The sequence below is a fragment of the Heteronotia binoei genome, chromosome 5 (genome assembly GCF_032191835.1).
Source record: "Heteronotia binoei isolate CCM8104 ecotype False Entrance Well chromosome 5, APGP_CSIRO_Hbin_v1, whole genome shotgun sequence".
Classification (NCBI taxonomy): domain Eukaryota; kingdom Metazoa; phylum Chordata; class Lepidosauria; order Squamata; family Gekkonidae; genus Heteronotia; species Heteronotia binoei.
In genome coordinates, this window is record NC_083227.1 from 100,044,993 (window position 1) to 100,062,980 (window position 17,988).

Consider the following 17,988-nt stretch of genomic DNA (forward strand, 5'->3'; position numbering starts at 1 on the left):
GGTGAAATTGATTTGTTTGTTGTGAACTTGATTTGTTGAATAACTCCCTAAGTGACCAGATCAACAACCGGTCTGAAGCAGGTAAGTGCATAAGATTGTCACCTAATGCTAAGTACTACTTAAGTTTCTTGGGGATGTATTCAGTGTTTCTTAAATGGCTAGCACTCCTTTTCAGAAGATCTGTCCATTCTAAATGGATCTGAAAAACTTGTTTCGATGTCCTTGTTGAAGTGTAGCATAATTCAGTGGTTTTATGATGAGTTGCTAAAATGAACATTTTTGATTTATCACCTTTCTGAAAACCATATAATGAAAAATATGCCTTTGAAGCTGAGCATTTTTCATGTCTATGACTTGTTGATCGGTTTTATTTCAGTAGTTAATTTGATTGGTATTAAACAGATGAACTTTAATATTGCCATATGGCTTCTCAGATGTTTATATCATTGTATTTGCAAGGATAATAAATAGCCCTTGCTGACTTTCAGTAGGATCAGAATCACTTTCAGATGTTGTGAGGCAGTGTTCCCTCTTAAATGTTTAGATGTTCTGTCCCATGCACTCGTCACTAGTACATTAACTGGATAAAGCTTTCTAGTTCATAATCGTCTGTACTGCTTCTTCCCTCCCCATCCTGCACCTTTCACATTGGCTCCTATATATTCCTATGTTATTTCTGTGTTCTCTTAATGCTTATACCTGCTTCCCTTTCCAGTGCTACTTTATGTCTAGCCTGAGATAATTGAACCTTCAATAGTCATGGTCTCACAACCATCTTCTCCCTTTAATGCAATCACAGTGATGTTACAACCAACAATTTGGAAAATTACTAATTACACAGAAGGGGTGTGTGTGTGTTATCACCCCCTTACTACTGTTTGTGGACCTGCCCACTATTATACAGTAGTATACTAAGTACAGATTATATGCCTTCACAAGGAAATGAAACAGACTTGCTTTAGTTAAGCAATTTCAGCTCTCTGTATTTTCCTATATTTCTATTGTTTGCTTCCTATATCATGCAAGTGTATTGTTAGTTTTATAAGAATATGACAAATCTGTCTAATGAGCAAACTAGTCCTCTTGCAGTGTTAGCATTTTTTTTCTTGTTCATTTCATTCACATAAAAGGGTTGGCTCCCATGCATAAAATATTTTTACTGGTCTCATGTTTGAATCTATGTTATAGAAATTAAAAAAGGCTCAAGCTTATTAAATCAAAAGGTGTTACTTTGCCCAGTTCCTTTAGGTAGATCTAAATATATTGTAACTGCTAAAAGGTCTGAATATGTGTGGGGAGATACTAACATGGAGATACATTAAAACAGTGATATAAATGGCCATTTTAACCTACATTTTACCACTTCCAGTTTCATTAGCAATTTAAAACCAAGAACCTATAGGCAGCATTTTCAAGCAGATAAATGCGTTGGGGTACTTTCCCAAGATGACTGGGTTCCCTTCCATTCGTATCTCATCCATGCGATTACGAACATAACGTGTTTTGTTGTTTTTGCAGAAGGTATCATCTGAGATGCTTGTTATATTATTATACTGTAAAAACAAGTCAATTTGAAAATTGTGAACATCCAAACTTAATTAAGATATGCTTTTTGAGTAATATGTACTTCATATGTATAAATATTAGTTCAAAAACAGAGCATAGTTCTCTAATACTTCCACTGGGACAATTCATGCGTCTTAATCTAAGGTTAGTATCTAAACTAGACATTTCCATGGGCACAAAGAGTTTCTGCCCGCAGAGTGTGATTTTCCTGCCTTCCCCCTCCTGAAATGCCCCTGGAATCCTGTTCTTAGGGGCATAGGGAATTCTCCTGAGACAGGGCTGGAGAGATGTTTGGGGCTGCTGTCAGAGGAAGTAGGTAAGAAAACCACACTCCATGGGTAGCCATCCTTGTGCATATGGGAACATTAGTCTGGATTCACCCTAAGTCTTCAAATCTTTTGCCTATTACTCTGCGTTAATATATATATATATAATTATATTGTTCTGGAGAATTATGAATTTCCTGTATTGTGACTTTTTGCATAGTTAGAAAAATTGGTAAAACATTTTAAAAACAGTAATTTACAATGGCATTGATTTGGGATGCACAACAGCAATTAAAGAAAGGAGTTTTGAGACCTGAAGATGCAGAACACGCAGACTCTCTGGCAAGTTAAGGGGAACAGATTCCAGCGCGTTGTGTGCTAGGTAGAGGAATGATAAATTGGTCAGCTTCTGTACAGAAAAAAGATGAGAGAGAGAGAGAAGAAAATTATGGAGGCTGTTTCGAAATATTATTTTTAACTATTATATCTACATTTTTTGTAAAGAATCTGCAGTCTGTTAGCAAGAACCATATGTCTCTTAATTGCCTTATCAGGTTACTTTTTCAGCCTATTGAGCAGTAGTCTGTGTTATGTAAAAGTAAATTTATTTACATTACACCTTTCTTATTGAGACTCAATGTCTTAGTGATACACAATATGTCAGTGAAATCAACAGACTTAAGATGACAAGCAAAGTAACAGGAGTAAGTATACGGAAATATGAAACAAAGCATAAGTATTAAACATGTTATGTTAACAGTGCAAAAATGGAATTATTTAGACAGAAAACAATGTAATAAAGTAAGATAAAATGTGTAGGAAACAAATTTATGTACTCTATACCCAGTAATGTAGTTCAGAGTCTTTCTCCCTTTAATAAAGCCCCTTCTTGAACTGTTGCATTATAATATAGCCCTGTTAGCTTTATAAAAATGCCCTCCTGAACAATTCTTGCTTTAGCAGAACGCAAGAAGCATGAGGACCTTCCTGATTCCTCAAGCAAGCCATTCCACGACATGGGGGCCACATCAGAGGAGGCGCATATATGAGCAGTTGCTGATCTTGCCCATTTGCAGGATGGCACTTGCAGAAGGCCTTGCTCAAATGTGTGAAGCTGTCATTGCAAGACATAGGAGGAGAGGTGGTCCTGCAGATATGAAGGTCTAAGACAGAAAAGAGTTTGTGTGTGACTGTAGAATGGGTGCATATAGAGGCAATGCATTAGTCTAGTTTTATGCTACCATATCTTAGATCTTAGTTAGCTAGATTGCCTGAATAAAGGTATATTTTGTATATATTATTTTTAAAGGAATACACCACTTTTCTGGAATGGCTCACTGCTAAGTGATTTCCATGCCTTTGTATTTAAACATAAAATACAGGAAAGTTCAGTAATAGGACAGAAAGTTCTCACAGCAGGCACATGAGTAATTTATTAGAGACTTCCATTGCCTTATAAAATGTTACAAATTTATTACCAGTGATGATCCTTAAGATTATAAATGTCCATAATAGTGCCATAGCAATGTTCCTCAATGCTACTATTCAGCACTTAATGTTGGACAATGCAAGTGTGGTGGATAATGGAAGCATCATGCTTTCTACTCATACCATTTATAAGTTAGGGCAGGGCCATAGCCAGGGGTGGGGGGGAGCACATGGGGCTCTGCCTTCTTTTGCATATATAGTGCCCCCACTCAGTCTTCCCTACCTGTGGCACCAGGTGGTTACAGCCGTGGTGGTGGGCTGCCGAGTGTGCTGCACTGGCTGGGGGCCACCCATTGGCTTGTACAGCAAGGCTGTGCTGTGCTGGCTGTGAGGGCTCTGCAGTTAGGGCTGCGATCCTATTCCTATTTAGTTGGGAGTAATCCTCATTCAACAAGATTAGACTTTAATGGAGCAAAAGCGAGAGAAATGTCAGAAAAGATTAGGCTGTGTTGGCAAGGAAAGATTTAGCAAAAAGTAGGTTTTGAAGGGGATGGAAAGTGGAACCCTGCTTCAGGTTTAGAAAGGAGTAGTTGTAGAAGTCAGAAACATGAAAAAGGAAGTAAAGGAGCCAGTAACTTGCACAGGATGGAAACAGCAACATGGTGAATAAGTAAGGCAACTAATACAAATTTTGATCCAGTGAACATATGTGATGGATTTTTTTAAACTTTTACTTGCATGCCTCATCAAAAGCTGCAGGCTAAACGTATCTTTATTTTTCTGTTTCAATGTGTACTTTCCATCTCAACCACAGGAATTTTTACCTATTCCTAAAGATTGTCTTACCAATCCTAGTATTGGTGTAACTGGATGCTGCCCCTAACATGTAATATTTCCCTTTGGTTAAGAGCTCAAACTGAGGTGTAGTTACCAAAAGGCAGATTCCTTTGAAATACTTATGACTGACGTATCAATGTCAGTCTTAAATATTTAGTACTCAGGGATAAATTGCTATCTTGGATACTTCTGTTACCTTGAAAACATTTGCTTTAATTCCTCTGCTTTTAATTCTGTTTTGGTTTGCATTAAAGGTAGTTAGCTTTGGAGGCAAAACTGGAAGCTTGAGTAGCCTGTTTTCAGCAAGTGAAAGTTCTTCTAATAATATTAGTTTTGCAAAAGCCCCATCTTCAATTTCTTCTATATTGTTTCCAGTAAAGTCAATTCTTCTTAGGGTGGCTTGAAAAGAAACATGCAAAATAATAATACTAAATGTTATATAGTTGGCAATTAAAACAGAGCATAATATAATTTTTAAAATTTATATTTATGTAGAATGTATTGCATTTTAATCATATTTATAAAGGTGTCTATGTTTTAAAATACAAAGTTTTTCTCAGGTTGTCTTCTTATAATTCTTACTACAAAACCATAACTTATGTAAGTATTACTTTCATGTAGCAGGGGACAGGGTTGAGACTGGTTTGTGTGATTCTACCCAGCAAGTTCACAGTAGAGGCAAGATTTCAACCTGATTTATAGCTCAATATCTTAACTAGTCTTCTCTGCTAGCTAGATACTGTCTCTATTCAGACATGACAGAGCCAGTCACCAAACTGTGGTTTGGCAACTGGGTGAACCCTCATGGGGAAGGTATCCCTCCCTTCTCAGACTCATTATCCTATTCCTTTCTGTGGTGTACGATAACTGTAGTTTGCTGTGATATTCAAATTGTGGTTTGTTGACTGGTTTCTTTATTAAATTGATGATATAACTTAAATTTAGCCATCAATAATAATAATATTTATTTATTCAGATTTTTAGCCCTCCCACAAGTGGCCTCAGGAGAGGTAACAACAAATCCAACATCAAAAACAACCACAATATCATTATAAAACAATCCAAAAGTTAAACAATTAAAAGATGGCAAGCATAAAATTTTGTTATTCCTATATATTCCCATAGCTGGAATAATTAAAATGGAACCAGACCAAGCCGTATTTACTCAATATTGATGTGCTCATGAACAGAAGATGAGTGGCCGTGGCACAAAGGCCCACCAATTAGTTGTCCACTGCATCAACTGAAGACCTGGCAGAACAGCTCCATTTTACGATAATGCTAAAAACATTTATCCCATAAAATAAAACTTGAACCTGTAGTACCACTATGCAAATTGTATTCTTATGTCAATGGCACAGCCATTGCCTTTGACCAAGTACACCACTCATGTACACAAATACTGTGCCCATATTACTCACCAGTGAAAAGGTCCTGTCTGTGTTGATGGTTAAAAGCCCTGACCCCTAGTACACTCAACCCCTTTAAAACACAACCTGGTATCACTGAAGATCATCATATCTCTCCGTCCCCCCTGATCTTTTCACAGGCTGCCATGGTACGACATGGTGGGAGGATTTCCTGGTAACTGGGCTGCCTCAGCAAGGGCTGTAAATTTTATTGAACATTTCAGACAGTATACTTATTTATTTATTTAAAACATTTATGATCCACCTTTCTCTCTTGTGGGACTTAAGATGGCTTAGAATACAAATAAAACATAAAAAGACAACATAAATAATTATAAAACCCATAAAAATCAGTTTAAAATCTGCAATTAAGACTGCTGATATAAAAAACCAAATCAATCAAAATGCAATCCTAAATAAAACCATCTTCAACTGCTTCCTGAAGACTGGCAGTGAGGGGGCAAGGTGCACCTCATTGGGGAATTTGTTCCATAATTGTGGGGCTGCCACAGAAAAAGTCCTTGTTTGTGTACCCACAAAATAAGCATCTTTAATTGGTAGTACAGTCAGCTGCTGGCATGATGTCACATCTGGAAAAACCTGGAAGTGATGCTATGCCTTTCTAGAAATTGTCTGAAGATAAAACCAAACAGTTTTTGGCAATTCATAGAAAGGACTTCCAAATCCCCCTAGAATTGATGTCAGTCATCTCTAGCAATTGCCCAAAACTCTGTGGCTTTACACTAGAGTTTTGACCAGTTACTAGAGAGAAGTGACATATTGCAGCATGGGCCAGCCTCAGTCTCATGCTGCTGGCTGCCAGACTGGGCCTAGCAACCTTAGACCTGTGATGTTAACATTACTCATTCTGTTATGTTATAATCATCTTGGGAGCTTGCGTGGAAATTCAAATAAAATATTTAGAATGATATGCAATTTATTTTATAGAAAATAGCCAATGTATATTATTCATCCAAATATTCAGTATTACTCAGTTAAATTCTAAATAAGTCATATTCTAAATATGTACTTACGAATTTCAGCAAAGTCAGAGGTTTTGATCTTCTTGATTTTGTTGAATCGTGCATAAAGGTAGCCTGTTTCCTTTGGCAGAACTGGAACACTTTCAATAGTTGTTTCTTCACAGTAAACTGAACCACTTAAACAAGCACAGAGCAAACAAGTAGGCAAATCTGAAAGCATATGGATGTTTTGTGTAAGCAGAAAACTGAAAAAAATGGTGGCACTTTTAAGACCAACTAAGTTTTATTCAAGGTACAAGCTTTCATGCGCAAGCACACTTCAGAAAAAATGACAGTGAACTTTTAGGAAGTGAATTTTTAGGAAGTGCACACTTATATGTGCATATAAGCCGTCTTTGTCTGCAGAATAGTTGGAGCGGTCTCCCACATAAGTTTTAAAAATGTTTTGAAGCTCGTAGAAGCCTATTTGGAAACAGGGCATCAAGTGCATCCCTGTTGCGTTCTTTTGCCTTGCTGCTTGTCATCTCTATACTGGCTACAAGAAGATTTGGAGCACAGGGCTTCACCTTCACGGCTCATCACACCAAGTCTCGGAGTCCCAGCTTTAAGGCACAATTACAAGGATTTTTATTCCAAAGAAATAGACTGTTGCTATAAGTATATGGACTTCGTGTATGGGTGTGTCTTATATTTGCACTTTTGGTATTGTATGATTCTATGAGGATATTTGATTGTATAAAATAATTGGAAAATATGGGGTTTTGTTTACGTGGATGCCTACGGGCTTTCTTTCCGGTTTCCATTACCACGTTACTCTGTTGGTTTGCTATATACGTCTTTGAGCAATCCCCAGGTGGGGGCAAGGGATCCCCCAGTTTGGAGGTCCTCCCCCGCTTCACGGTCATCAGAAAGTGTGGGGGGAAGGGAAATGTCTGCTGGGTACTCCATTATTCCCTATGGAGAATTGATCCGTGGGTATCTGGGGCTCTAGAGGAGTTGTTTTTTGAGGTAGAGGTACCAAATTTGCAGCATAGCATCTGGTGCCTCTCCTCAAAAAAAGTGTCCAAGTTCCAAAGAGATTTGACCATGGGGTCCAATTCTCCCCAAAAGGTGCCCCTATCTTTCATTATTTCCAATGGAAGGAAGGCATTTAAAAGGTGTGTGATGTGATGGCGAGAACTCCCTTTGCAATTCAATTAGAAGAATTGCAGATTTATACCCTGCCCTTCTCCCTGAATCAGAGACTCAGAGTGGCGTACAATTTCCTATATCTTCTCCCCCCCACAACAGACACCCTGTGAGGTGGGTGGGGCTGAGAGGGCTCTCATAGCAGCTGCCGTTTCAAGGACAACCTCTGCCAGAGCTATGGCTAACCCAAAGCCATTCCAGCAGGTACAAGTGGAGGAGTGGATTCAAACCTGGTTCTCCCAGGTAAGAGTCCACGCACTTAACCACTACACCAAACTGGCTCTCAATTCAAATATGCTTGTTGTCTCGCCTTTGCTTCTTGCCGCACCCCGATGCCTCGTGGCTCCACCCTGATGCCTCTTGGCTCCACCTCCAAAGTCTCCTGACCCCATGCCCAAAGTCCCCAGACATTTCTTGAATAGGACCTGGCAACCCTAATTGAAAGTGCATTATTTAGTGTGTGTGATCACAGCCAGAATGAAATAAAAAGATAGAAATACAAAGATACAGAGAAAGAATGAGAGAAAGAACAGAAGAGAGGTGGGGAAGGAGAGAGAGAGCAGGGGTCATTTTGTAAAAGAAGAGGTGCCAGAGCTCATTAGCATAACTCATTTGCATAACTCTTTCCATATGCCACACACCCTTGACATCTCCGGAAAGTGTTCTAAATTATATCAGCTCAGCATCTACTTTAACATGCTTCTTGAACTATAATTGTCATCTTACTCCCCATCATACTTTTAAAATTACCTTCTCCTATGAGGCCACAGCAGCATGATGAAGATTTCCATCTGTCTACTTTATATGTTGTGGAGGAAAATATTAGAAAGTTTTTAAATCTTAGCATTCAGCAAAATTCTCACAGGGGGTTTGAACAATGGAGCCCGGAAGCAAGTATTTGGGGACCGGGGGTTAAGAAAAGAGCACAATAAAATTTAAAGCTCTGGAACTCCACTCCTGTGAGCTCGTGACTACAATGAGGCCTGTGAGAGAAGTAAAAAGGAGAAGGAAGATAGACAGAATGAAAGAAAAAGACAAAGACAGAGAAAGAATGAGAGGAATAAATGAAGTGAGAGTTACGTTAAAGTTTGGAAGAAAGGAATAAAATAAAGGGGAAGATAGGAAGACAGAGAGACAGAGAAGTGAAAGGAAGACAGGCAGCGCAGGCAGCCATTAGAAGCTTGTCTTTCACCCCCTCCCACTTGCAGGTGGGGGGAAGTGAAAAGGAGCCTTTAAATGGCTTCCTGCCTCTTAAAGCAAGCAGCTCACCGTAGCTTAATTTGAATAGAAAGAGTGAAGACTATTTGCAGGTGAAAAGGGGGCTTGAGTATATAGAATATAGAGAACCTGTTTATCTGCTCTGCTGAACCGCCTCTCCCCTCATTGTGATGGAACATTCCTTTTCTGTTGAAGAGATGTAACTTTTCTGTCAGAGTTTGCTTCCATATATATAGTTATTAAATGATGTTCAATGTTACTTAAGCAAATATGTGTGCCACATGATATTAGTTCACACTGGATTCAACCACACACTGTGCTGTAAACAAAGAGGTGGAATGTTGCCCTATAAGGAGGATTTTCTGGCATATTTATAAATATAAATACCTCACCTCCCAAACAGCAGGGGCAGGGGGAGCGTACTGGGTGAGTGCAGCTTTGGTGGGCAGTGTTCGTTGGAGGCGGCAAAACAGTGGCAGCGTTGTTTTGGGGCGGGGAGATGGATTTAGGAAAGGCAGTTGCAATCAGTAAGGCTCCAGGAGAATCTCTCAGCAGACAACTGTCTTCATCAGAGGTCAGAGGCTGACTGATGGGGTTCTGGCCTGACAGGGCAGGCAGTAGGCGGGTCACAGCAAGGCTATCCGATGATGGGGGAGTGGTAACAGAGTGTAAGTCCACTCCTGTGGTAGCCACGACTTCCAATAAAAATTGAGGATCGAGCCACCTGTAAGTCTTTTATTATATCTATGATGGGATTGTCATATGGTGAAAACTTACCTGCATCTTTTGTTGGTGAAACTTCAGGTGCTTCTTCATCTCTCTGGACTTGTAGTTCATTTTCATGGGAAATGATGATACCATTATTTTCCTTTTACATTGGAGATTAAAAACACATTATAGGTATTAATTTATTGTTCAGTATAGCAATGACCAGGCCTATATTGTTCAATAAAAGCATATTTTTAGAAATTTTTTATGAGTATTTGAAAAAAATATGAGACATTCTTTTTTTTAATGTTTAGCAAGACTAACTAGATATAGCAGCTCTTTGAGTGATATTTCACACTAAATATAGACAGTAAATGGAAGGTACCATAACATTTGCTATGCTACTTTGGAGAAAGCATGGCTCTAATAGCAAATGCTAGATATGATTGAGTCTGTAAGGTAAAATGAGTACCACTTTTTTACATTTAATAACAAAGATTATAGTATACAATTATAAACTTATTTTAGAATGGTTAGCTTGCTATTTAAAGGAGAGAGCTTAGTAATGCACCACCCTCCATCTATTATCCCAACAGGTGGCCTGTGTTACCCATCTATCATGCTGCCACCCTTTTAGGGTCTCACTCAGAATGCATGAAAGAAGCACATTTCATGCATTCGGAATGAGACCCTAAAAGCATGGCAGCATAATGATACATGGGTAACTATTATATGCATGTGAATTTCATAGCTATTCCAGTCGTTTAATTAGAGACTCAATATTGTAACAATGACTTAGGGTAGGTAGCAGGGAGGGTAAAACTAGAACACAGTGCTGAAGTGATTGGACAGATAATTGACTGTGCAGTTCTCCATATAATATCATCATTATATGGAGACATCTAATGGGATGAGGGAAACTGTATCTGACCTTTCTCTTCACGCACTTCATTGTTTTGGCAGTGGAGTGATAGGCTGTCTTTGTAGGTCACACTAGCATACATGATGACACAACATAATGATACAAAGCTGTCAGTGAAAGGACAAATTTCCAAAGAGGTGGAGGATTATCACCCTCCTTGCATCACTGTGGGTGAATCAGTTTTGAAGACAATCCAGCAGTTCAGCTACCTGGGGTGCATCATCTTCTCAAACGCCAAGATCGACAAGGAGATTGATAATAGACTGGCAAAGGCAAACCGTGCATTTGGCTGACTGCATAAAAGAGTGTGGAGCAACAAGCATTTGAAAAAGGGCACAAAGATCAATGTTTACAAAGCGGTTGTGATGACAACCCTCATCTACGGCTCCGAATCGTGGGTATTATACCGTCATCATCTGCGACTCCTTGAGCGCTTTCATCAGCGCTGCCTTCGTACCATCCTCAACATCCACTGGAGTGACTTTGTGACCAACACTGAAGTCCTCAAGCGGGCGGAGGTTACAAGCATCGAGGCATTGCTGTTGAAGACGCAGCTGTGCTGGGCAGGGCATATCTCCAAGATGGAAAACCACCGCCTTCCCAAGATTGTCCTGTATGGCAAACTTTCCACCGGCCATCGAAATAGAGGGGCACCAAAGAAGAGGTTTAAGGACTCCTTGAAGAAATCCCTTGGTACCTGTTGCATTAACCATCACCAGTGGTCTGACCTAGCCTCAGATTGCAAAGCATGGAGGCACACCATCCAGCAGGCTGTCTCTTCCTTTGAGAACGCACGCATAGCTGGTCTTGAGGACAAAAGGAGATTGAGGAAGAATCGTACTGCTACAGCACCAACCCCAAATCAGACTTTTCCCTGCAGCCACTGTGGCCGGACCTGCCTGTCCCGCATTGGTCTTGTCAGCTACCAGCGAGCCTGCAGCAGACGTGGACTACTGCACCTTTCTTAAATCTTCGTTCGCAAAGTCAAGCCGAGAGAGAGAGAGAGAGAGAGGTATGGTGTCCAAAGTCATTACAATGGACTGATAGAACCTTTTGCTTGGGTTTTGAGTGTGGTTAAAAGGAATACAATGTTAGCGAATAATCTGTTTTACATAGAAGCATAAAACAAAGTTGTGAACAAAACTTTTTCTAAGGCTTACGATTGTTACAAGTGCTTGTTTAGGTTTCTGCATACAATTGGTCCTCAGATGTTATGTAAAGATTCTGGATAGAAATGACCTGTCATAGTTACTAAGCTTTTACAGGATATGGGTAACTTTAGTGTGCTCTGCCTTTGTGGGGCTGCCTTTGAAGCTTTGTCAAAAACTAGAAGTGGCTCAAAACACCATGGCGAATGCTAAAAACAACACACCACAACACTCATATCACCTCAGTATTAAAAGATCCACATTAGCTTCCACTTTTTTCCCTGGGATCAGTTCAAAATGCTGGCCATGACTGTAAAGCCTTCAATGGTCAGGGACCTATGATATTTGAAAAGTATTCTGCATGAAACTGTCTGTGTACTAGGATGGGGCTAGTTGCTGTCATATTTTAGGCTGCTAATTTGTGCAAATTGGTTTATTCTCTCAGGGTTTTTTTTACTGCGAATGGGTTAGATCCATTTTATGATATGCAAATGATACAGGAAAATGATATTCAAATTTGTTGCATATAATTATTGATTTCATCTACATGCCTGTTCTTTTCATTGATACACTTACACCTTTAACAAAAATATTCTAATTCTCAACCCTGCAAAATTTGAGAATACTTTAAACCAGAGATTGGACCTGTGAATGAACAAAATAGATCTTTCTACAACTTGAAAACATCCTACATTTGCATAAAAACCTGAAATATATATATAAAAATACATTGAGAGCCAGTTTGATGTAGTGGTTAAGTGCATGGACTCTTATCTGGGAGAACTAAGTTTGATTCCCCACTCCTCCACTTGCACCTGCTGGAATTGCCTTGGGTGAGCCATTGTTTGGATTGAGCCATAGCTCTGGCAGAGGTTGTCCTTGAGAGGGCAGCTGCTGTGAGAGCCCTCTGAGCCCCACCCACCTCACAGGGTGTCTGTTGTGGGGGGAGAAGATATAGGAGATTGTAAGCCGTTCTGAGTCTCAGATTCAGAGAGAAGGGCGGGGTATAAATCTGCAATTCTTCTTCATTGGTTGGCTAAAATGATACAAGGTGGATTTGTAGAAACTGATGCCCTCAGTGGCCATTCTAGGCAAACATAACAGTTTGCCAGCATTCCATGCTTGGTTTCTTTCAATAAAAGGCAAGGGAGGGGGCAGGGCCATTTCCAGGGCTGTTTTGGCATTTGAGGGAGATCTCATCTGGGCTAGGCCCAGTATCAACCCATGGGCTACCACCTGGCTTGCATGACTTGCCTAGGCCTGGCTGCTTGCTGTTGTTCTAACAGGAGGATGGAAAGAGTAACTCTGATTCTATGAGTGAAAGCCTCCCTGACCTCCTTGGGCAAGCCATTCCACAAGGCGGAAACCTCAGTTGAGAAAACATGTCTATGGGCAGTTGTTGTTTTTGTCCATTTGCAGGCAGGCAACTGCAGAAAGCCCTGCTGACATGAATGAAACTGTCTTGGTGGAGCATAGGGAGAGAGGCTGTCCATAAATAAGATGTGACAAGGCCATGAAGGGCATTGTGTGTAAGAAACGATACCTTCAATGGAACCTGGTAACAAATGGACAGCCAATTGAGTGCCTGCAGGATGGGAGTAATATGCATTGGTTGGCTAAAATGATATAAGGTAAGCCTGTAGAAATGGATGCCCTCAGTGGCCATTGCTAGGCAACCACAACAGGTTTGGGCCAGCTGGAGTTTCTGAGCTGATTTTGAGTTGACTATTGTTAATGGTAATCTAGTATAATGTTTCTGTAGCATGGATCCAGGTGTATTAAGGTAAGGGGCCATCTTATGAGCTAGGTTGAGTTGGAAGAAGTAATTTTTTGCAGCTTTTCCAGTAATAAAGCTATATCTAGTATAGCCCGAAGGCTTTTAACTATGTTAAACTCCATCAAAAGTGGAGAGAACAGTGTCAGTCAAGACCTCCTCCTTCCCAACTGACATTCCTTCTGTCTTTTCAGAGGTTAGTTTTAATTTGTTCACTTTTAGCCATTTAACTACCACAGCCAGGCAGTGATTCAGGACCTCTTTTGCACCACTAGGGGATTTAGATAAGGATATTTAGAGCTGACTCTTGTTAGCATATTGATGACAACCAGCTTCAAGATTATGAATGATTTGTCCTAAGGTCTTAAAATAGAGATTGAAAAACATAGGGGACAAAATTGTGCCAAGTGGAATCCTACAAAATAGGTCTCACACTGATGACAATCAGTTTACAATAGACACCTTTTGAGTCCGATCCATAACAGAATGAATGATTTGAACCAGTTCAATGCACATCCCCTGATAGCTGCTTCTGCCATCCTGTGCCTCAACAAGATGGCATGATCTACTGAATCAAAGGCTGCAGATAAATCCAATAAGAGCAACAGAGAGGGTCGACCTTTATCTACACTCAGATGGTCATCACTATAGCTAGCAGAGCCATCTCTGTCTCATAGCCTGGCATGAAGCCCATTTGAAAAGCATCTAGAGTAGATGAGTTACGTAAGAAGACTTGGAGATGGCCTGCTATTGCTCTCTGTTGTTTTGCCCAAAAAGGGTAGATTAGAAACTGGTCAATAATTGACCACATAATTTTCATGTAGGGAAGTTTTTTAATGTAGTGGACAGCTAATTGCCTCTTTCAGTAGCCAAGGGAATTACTGACTGAATTACTGACTGAATTACTGACTGAATTACTGACTGATTTATAATAGATGCTAATTCTTACATGATTTTTGCAGCTGGGATAGGAAAGGATTCAGGGTTCAATGCCAGGATCTTGTCCACATTCATCATGGAATTTGGGACAAAATGATCCATAACTAGCTCTGGCAGTGTATTAGGCCTTTCGTCTGGTTACCTGTGTTATAACTGATATCCAGATCAGAGTGTATTTTTAATATTTTATTAGCAAAATATTTTGCAAAAGTATCACAACTAATTATTTCTAGGACAATAGAGGCTAAGATTTAAGCATCAACAGATATTGAGCTATCTTGAATAACTGGGATGAACATGAGCTAGCTGATGATACAGTCCTAGTGAAGTAACCTTTCTTTGCTGCCATCGCCATTGTTTCATAGGTCTTACAATGAGCCCTATAGCATGATAGGTCAGATTCCATATGAGTTCGCTGATCTGGATGTCAGTTATAACACAGGTAACCAGAGGAAAGGCCTAATACACTGCCAGAGCTAGTTATGGATCATTTTGAGGACTTTTTATTTTAGAGGACTTCCGACCTTTTTCAGATCACCCAGCTCTATGGTAAATTGAGGGCTGGGTTTTGTCCCAAGGGCAGGAGAGGTTAACGAGGAGCACCCTTGTCTGTAGCTTCAAGGAACTTCACATTCCACATTTCCCTCTTCTCTCAGTTCTTTTCAGTTGTATTGGATGGAATTTCCTACAGTATCTCCATGACTAAAACATAGATTCATACATTAATCAAAAACAAAGGAACTGGTGATAAAGATTTATAGGCCATTCTTAATGTTGCATTATTAACTAACTTTTCTAATAACTTTCCTAAAAAGTATCCATTTGCTAAGTAAGGATATGCATAACCATAAAAATGTCACATATTTCACTTTCTTGAGCATAGAGTTAACCTTCAGTGTTCTTAGAAAGATATAACTCTGTTTAGGATTGCACTGTAAGCCTACTATTTCCATTCAATATTGAATGGAATAGTACACTATTATCAGGTTGTAAGTCACACTAGGTTTTCTATATGTATAGTGTGTGAGTGTTACAGAGAAAGAACAGAATTCTAGAAGCTAGTTTTAAATAATGAAAATTGGGAGATGCCACCGTGCGATGCAGTAATCTGCAAGTTTGTACTGTTTATTTTAAAAGTAAATGTAGTGGACATTTAGTAATATTTCGTAATGGGTACAGTATTCTGTTTTAGTTAAAAATACGAAGATCATATGTCAGAATTACTGAAGATCATAATTCAGATTGTATATAATATGCAACTTTTACCAAATTTGCCCATGAAATAGACCTCTAGAATTCTTATTTTTCAAATGGGGTCTCAGACTGGGAGACACTAACCCAAGGTTATAAAATGACTTCAAGGCAACAAGTTTCCCAAATATGTTCAAAACATACTTATCCAGTGGACTACACTGATTTTGCTGTGTATTAATTTAGAGAAGCCACTTTATGTGATGGTGATAATAACAGGGAACTTGTACTGTAGGAATAAAAACAATGGACCTCCAGTCTTGCAAGAAAACTTTGGCTGACTTTGACTCGTACTGTTTGTGGTCCACCTGGATTTCATGTTGCATATTCATATGTTTTCTTAGAGTCTGTTGCCTTCTGCTGCTTTAAAAGAAACATGGTTTAAATTTAACTTTATAAAGTCTTGTTTTGGATCATCTTGCATAGTTTTACTATTCTGTTTGCTTTTATATCTACCCATGGAATATGTACTCATGCCTAGACTATTTGTTTGCATAATGGGAAAAGTAAAATATAACTTGGAAAATACCTTAGTTTTTACTGCATCCTGTGGTTGGTCTTCATCTTTCTTAAATATTGTGTCTTCATACTCCTGCTTAAATACAGTGTCTTCAAGAGTGGCCAGTCCATAGTCATAAAACGTAACAGACTGCTGGTTAGGTGGTGCTAACTTCACCACAGGCATAAAAAAATGGAGAAAGAAAACAAACTGCTTCAAAGTCTTCATTTCAAAAGATCAAGCTTGTATTGAGCTGGAAGGGCTATGAAGAATGAATTCTTTGTGTCTGGAGGGGAAAAAGCAATCTGTCAAAACAATATTTAAAGCCTAGTAGACTAGTTGGCAGCAGTTTCTAATGCAAAAGGAACATGGAAAGAGTATTAACTCTTAGAGTTCTAGATTTAAATACTCTTAAAATAATTAAGAGTATTAATTAAATAATCTTAAAATAGTGAGTAATGTAACCATTTTTGCATAAAGTTTTCACATAAAAGCTGATAACTGCAGAATATGTTTTGTGAATCTGAGTGCTGATAGGAATGTCTATAAAACAAATTGAGATCTGGTTTGTATGGTAAATAAATAGTTAAAAGAAGAAGCAGGGCTCAGTTGAGCCTAGCCTGGGAATGAAAAGTATATTTTTAAAGGTTTATTAAGACCTATTTTTCTATAGCAGAATCACTATATTCTAAATCTATTGAATACATTGGCTCTGAAATATAAAAATAAAATAGACATGTGAATTCATTTAAGAGCAAAAGTTCTATCAAGGGAAAATATTATACTTGGCTGGTATGTAATGTTGATACCATATACACAAAGTACATATAACTGTAGTTTTATAACAGTAAGACAAAACCATTTACTATTAAAATAAGTTCTTGAAGAAAACCTACCTTTTTAGTTGATTGAGGTCTCCTCTATGGTATTCTAAATACAATCACTTCTTTTTATCCATTAATTCCAAATGTTTAGACAAATCATGGGTTATTTCCAACTGACTGAAATACTACTATAAAGATTGACAGGCTTTAAAATACTTTGTGGGGTAGAGAGGGACTATGTGCCAGCATTCTTTCCTGGAGCAAGAGGTAATATATCCTGGAATGCAATCTTCTGCAAAAAATAAGTGTTTCAAGGTAAGTCAGTCTTGTGCAAGTGACGTATGGAAGCAGATCCCGATTAATATGTTAACCTAGCTGCTCTTATTGTTAAAAAAATATGATGGATCAACTTCAGCTTCAGGCAGTAAAGACAAGAAAAAGGCATGTGGTTTTCATTAAGTTTAGTGTTTTAATGGGAGACAAAGAAGCTGACTTCTGTTTCAGATGTCTGTAGAGCTGAAACATTCACATTCCATTTTAGTCACTTGGAGCAATGAAATGCTGCACTGCAATTCAAGTGCATACAAAAGAAGCTCAAACTTTGCAGAATAAACTTCACTGAGGAGTTCAGCGTCTTTCCTTAGCAATGTAAGAATTAGAAATGCTTGCAGTTTTTGGAAGTCTGTCTAGCATTCCAAACTGATACCTCATCCTACAAAATACTGGAGTACTTTTATTTAGAATACAACTCGAGGCAGAAACACAATGCATACTAAGGCATTTCATCAGGAGTGTCATTAAGTCTTATGTCCTGTTATGAGAAATGTTCTCATCATTGCATGCCTCTTTAAGAAAAAACAAACCCCAAACAAAAAATTCTTTGTTGGTTTACTCAGAAAGTAAAAATAAACAAAACCCAGATGTACAAACAACATTTTTATATTGAATGCAGCAGTGTTGGAACTGTTTGTGGTTTGCTGATATTATGTTACTTTTAGTTAGGTCACTAGAAGATGTATCAGCTGAGT

General features: G+C 38.8%; 2 protein-coding genes across 3 annotated transcripts in view; one reads left to right on the forward strand and one right to left on the reverse strand.

The window, feature by feature from the left end:
• Positions 1–17,988, forward strand: part of CENPP (centromere protein P) — a 256,588-nt gene that overhangs the window by 19,393 nt on the left and 219,207 nt on the right. The window lies entirely within an intron of this gene.
• On the reverse strand, positions 1,138–17,563 carry OGN (osteoglycin). The gene is made up of 7 exons (XM_060239888.1): positions 17,033–17,563; positions 16,167–16,422; positions 9,673–9,763; positions 6,541–6,699; positions 4,294–4,496; positions 2,146–2,241; positions 1,138–1,553 (listed from the first exon to the last, which is right to left on the reverse strand). Exons 2-7 carry the CDS (start codon positions 16,362–16,364, stop codon positions 1,383–1,385), a joined length of 918 nt encoding a protein of 305 aa, XP_060095871.1. The 5' UTR covers positions 16,365–16,422; positions 17,033–17,563; the 3' UTR covers positions 1,138–1,382.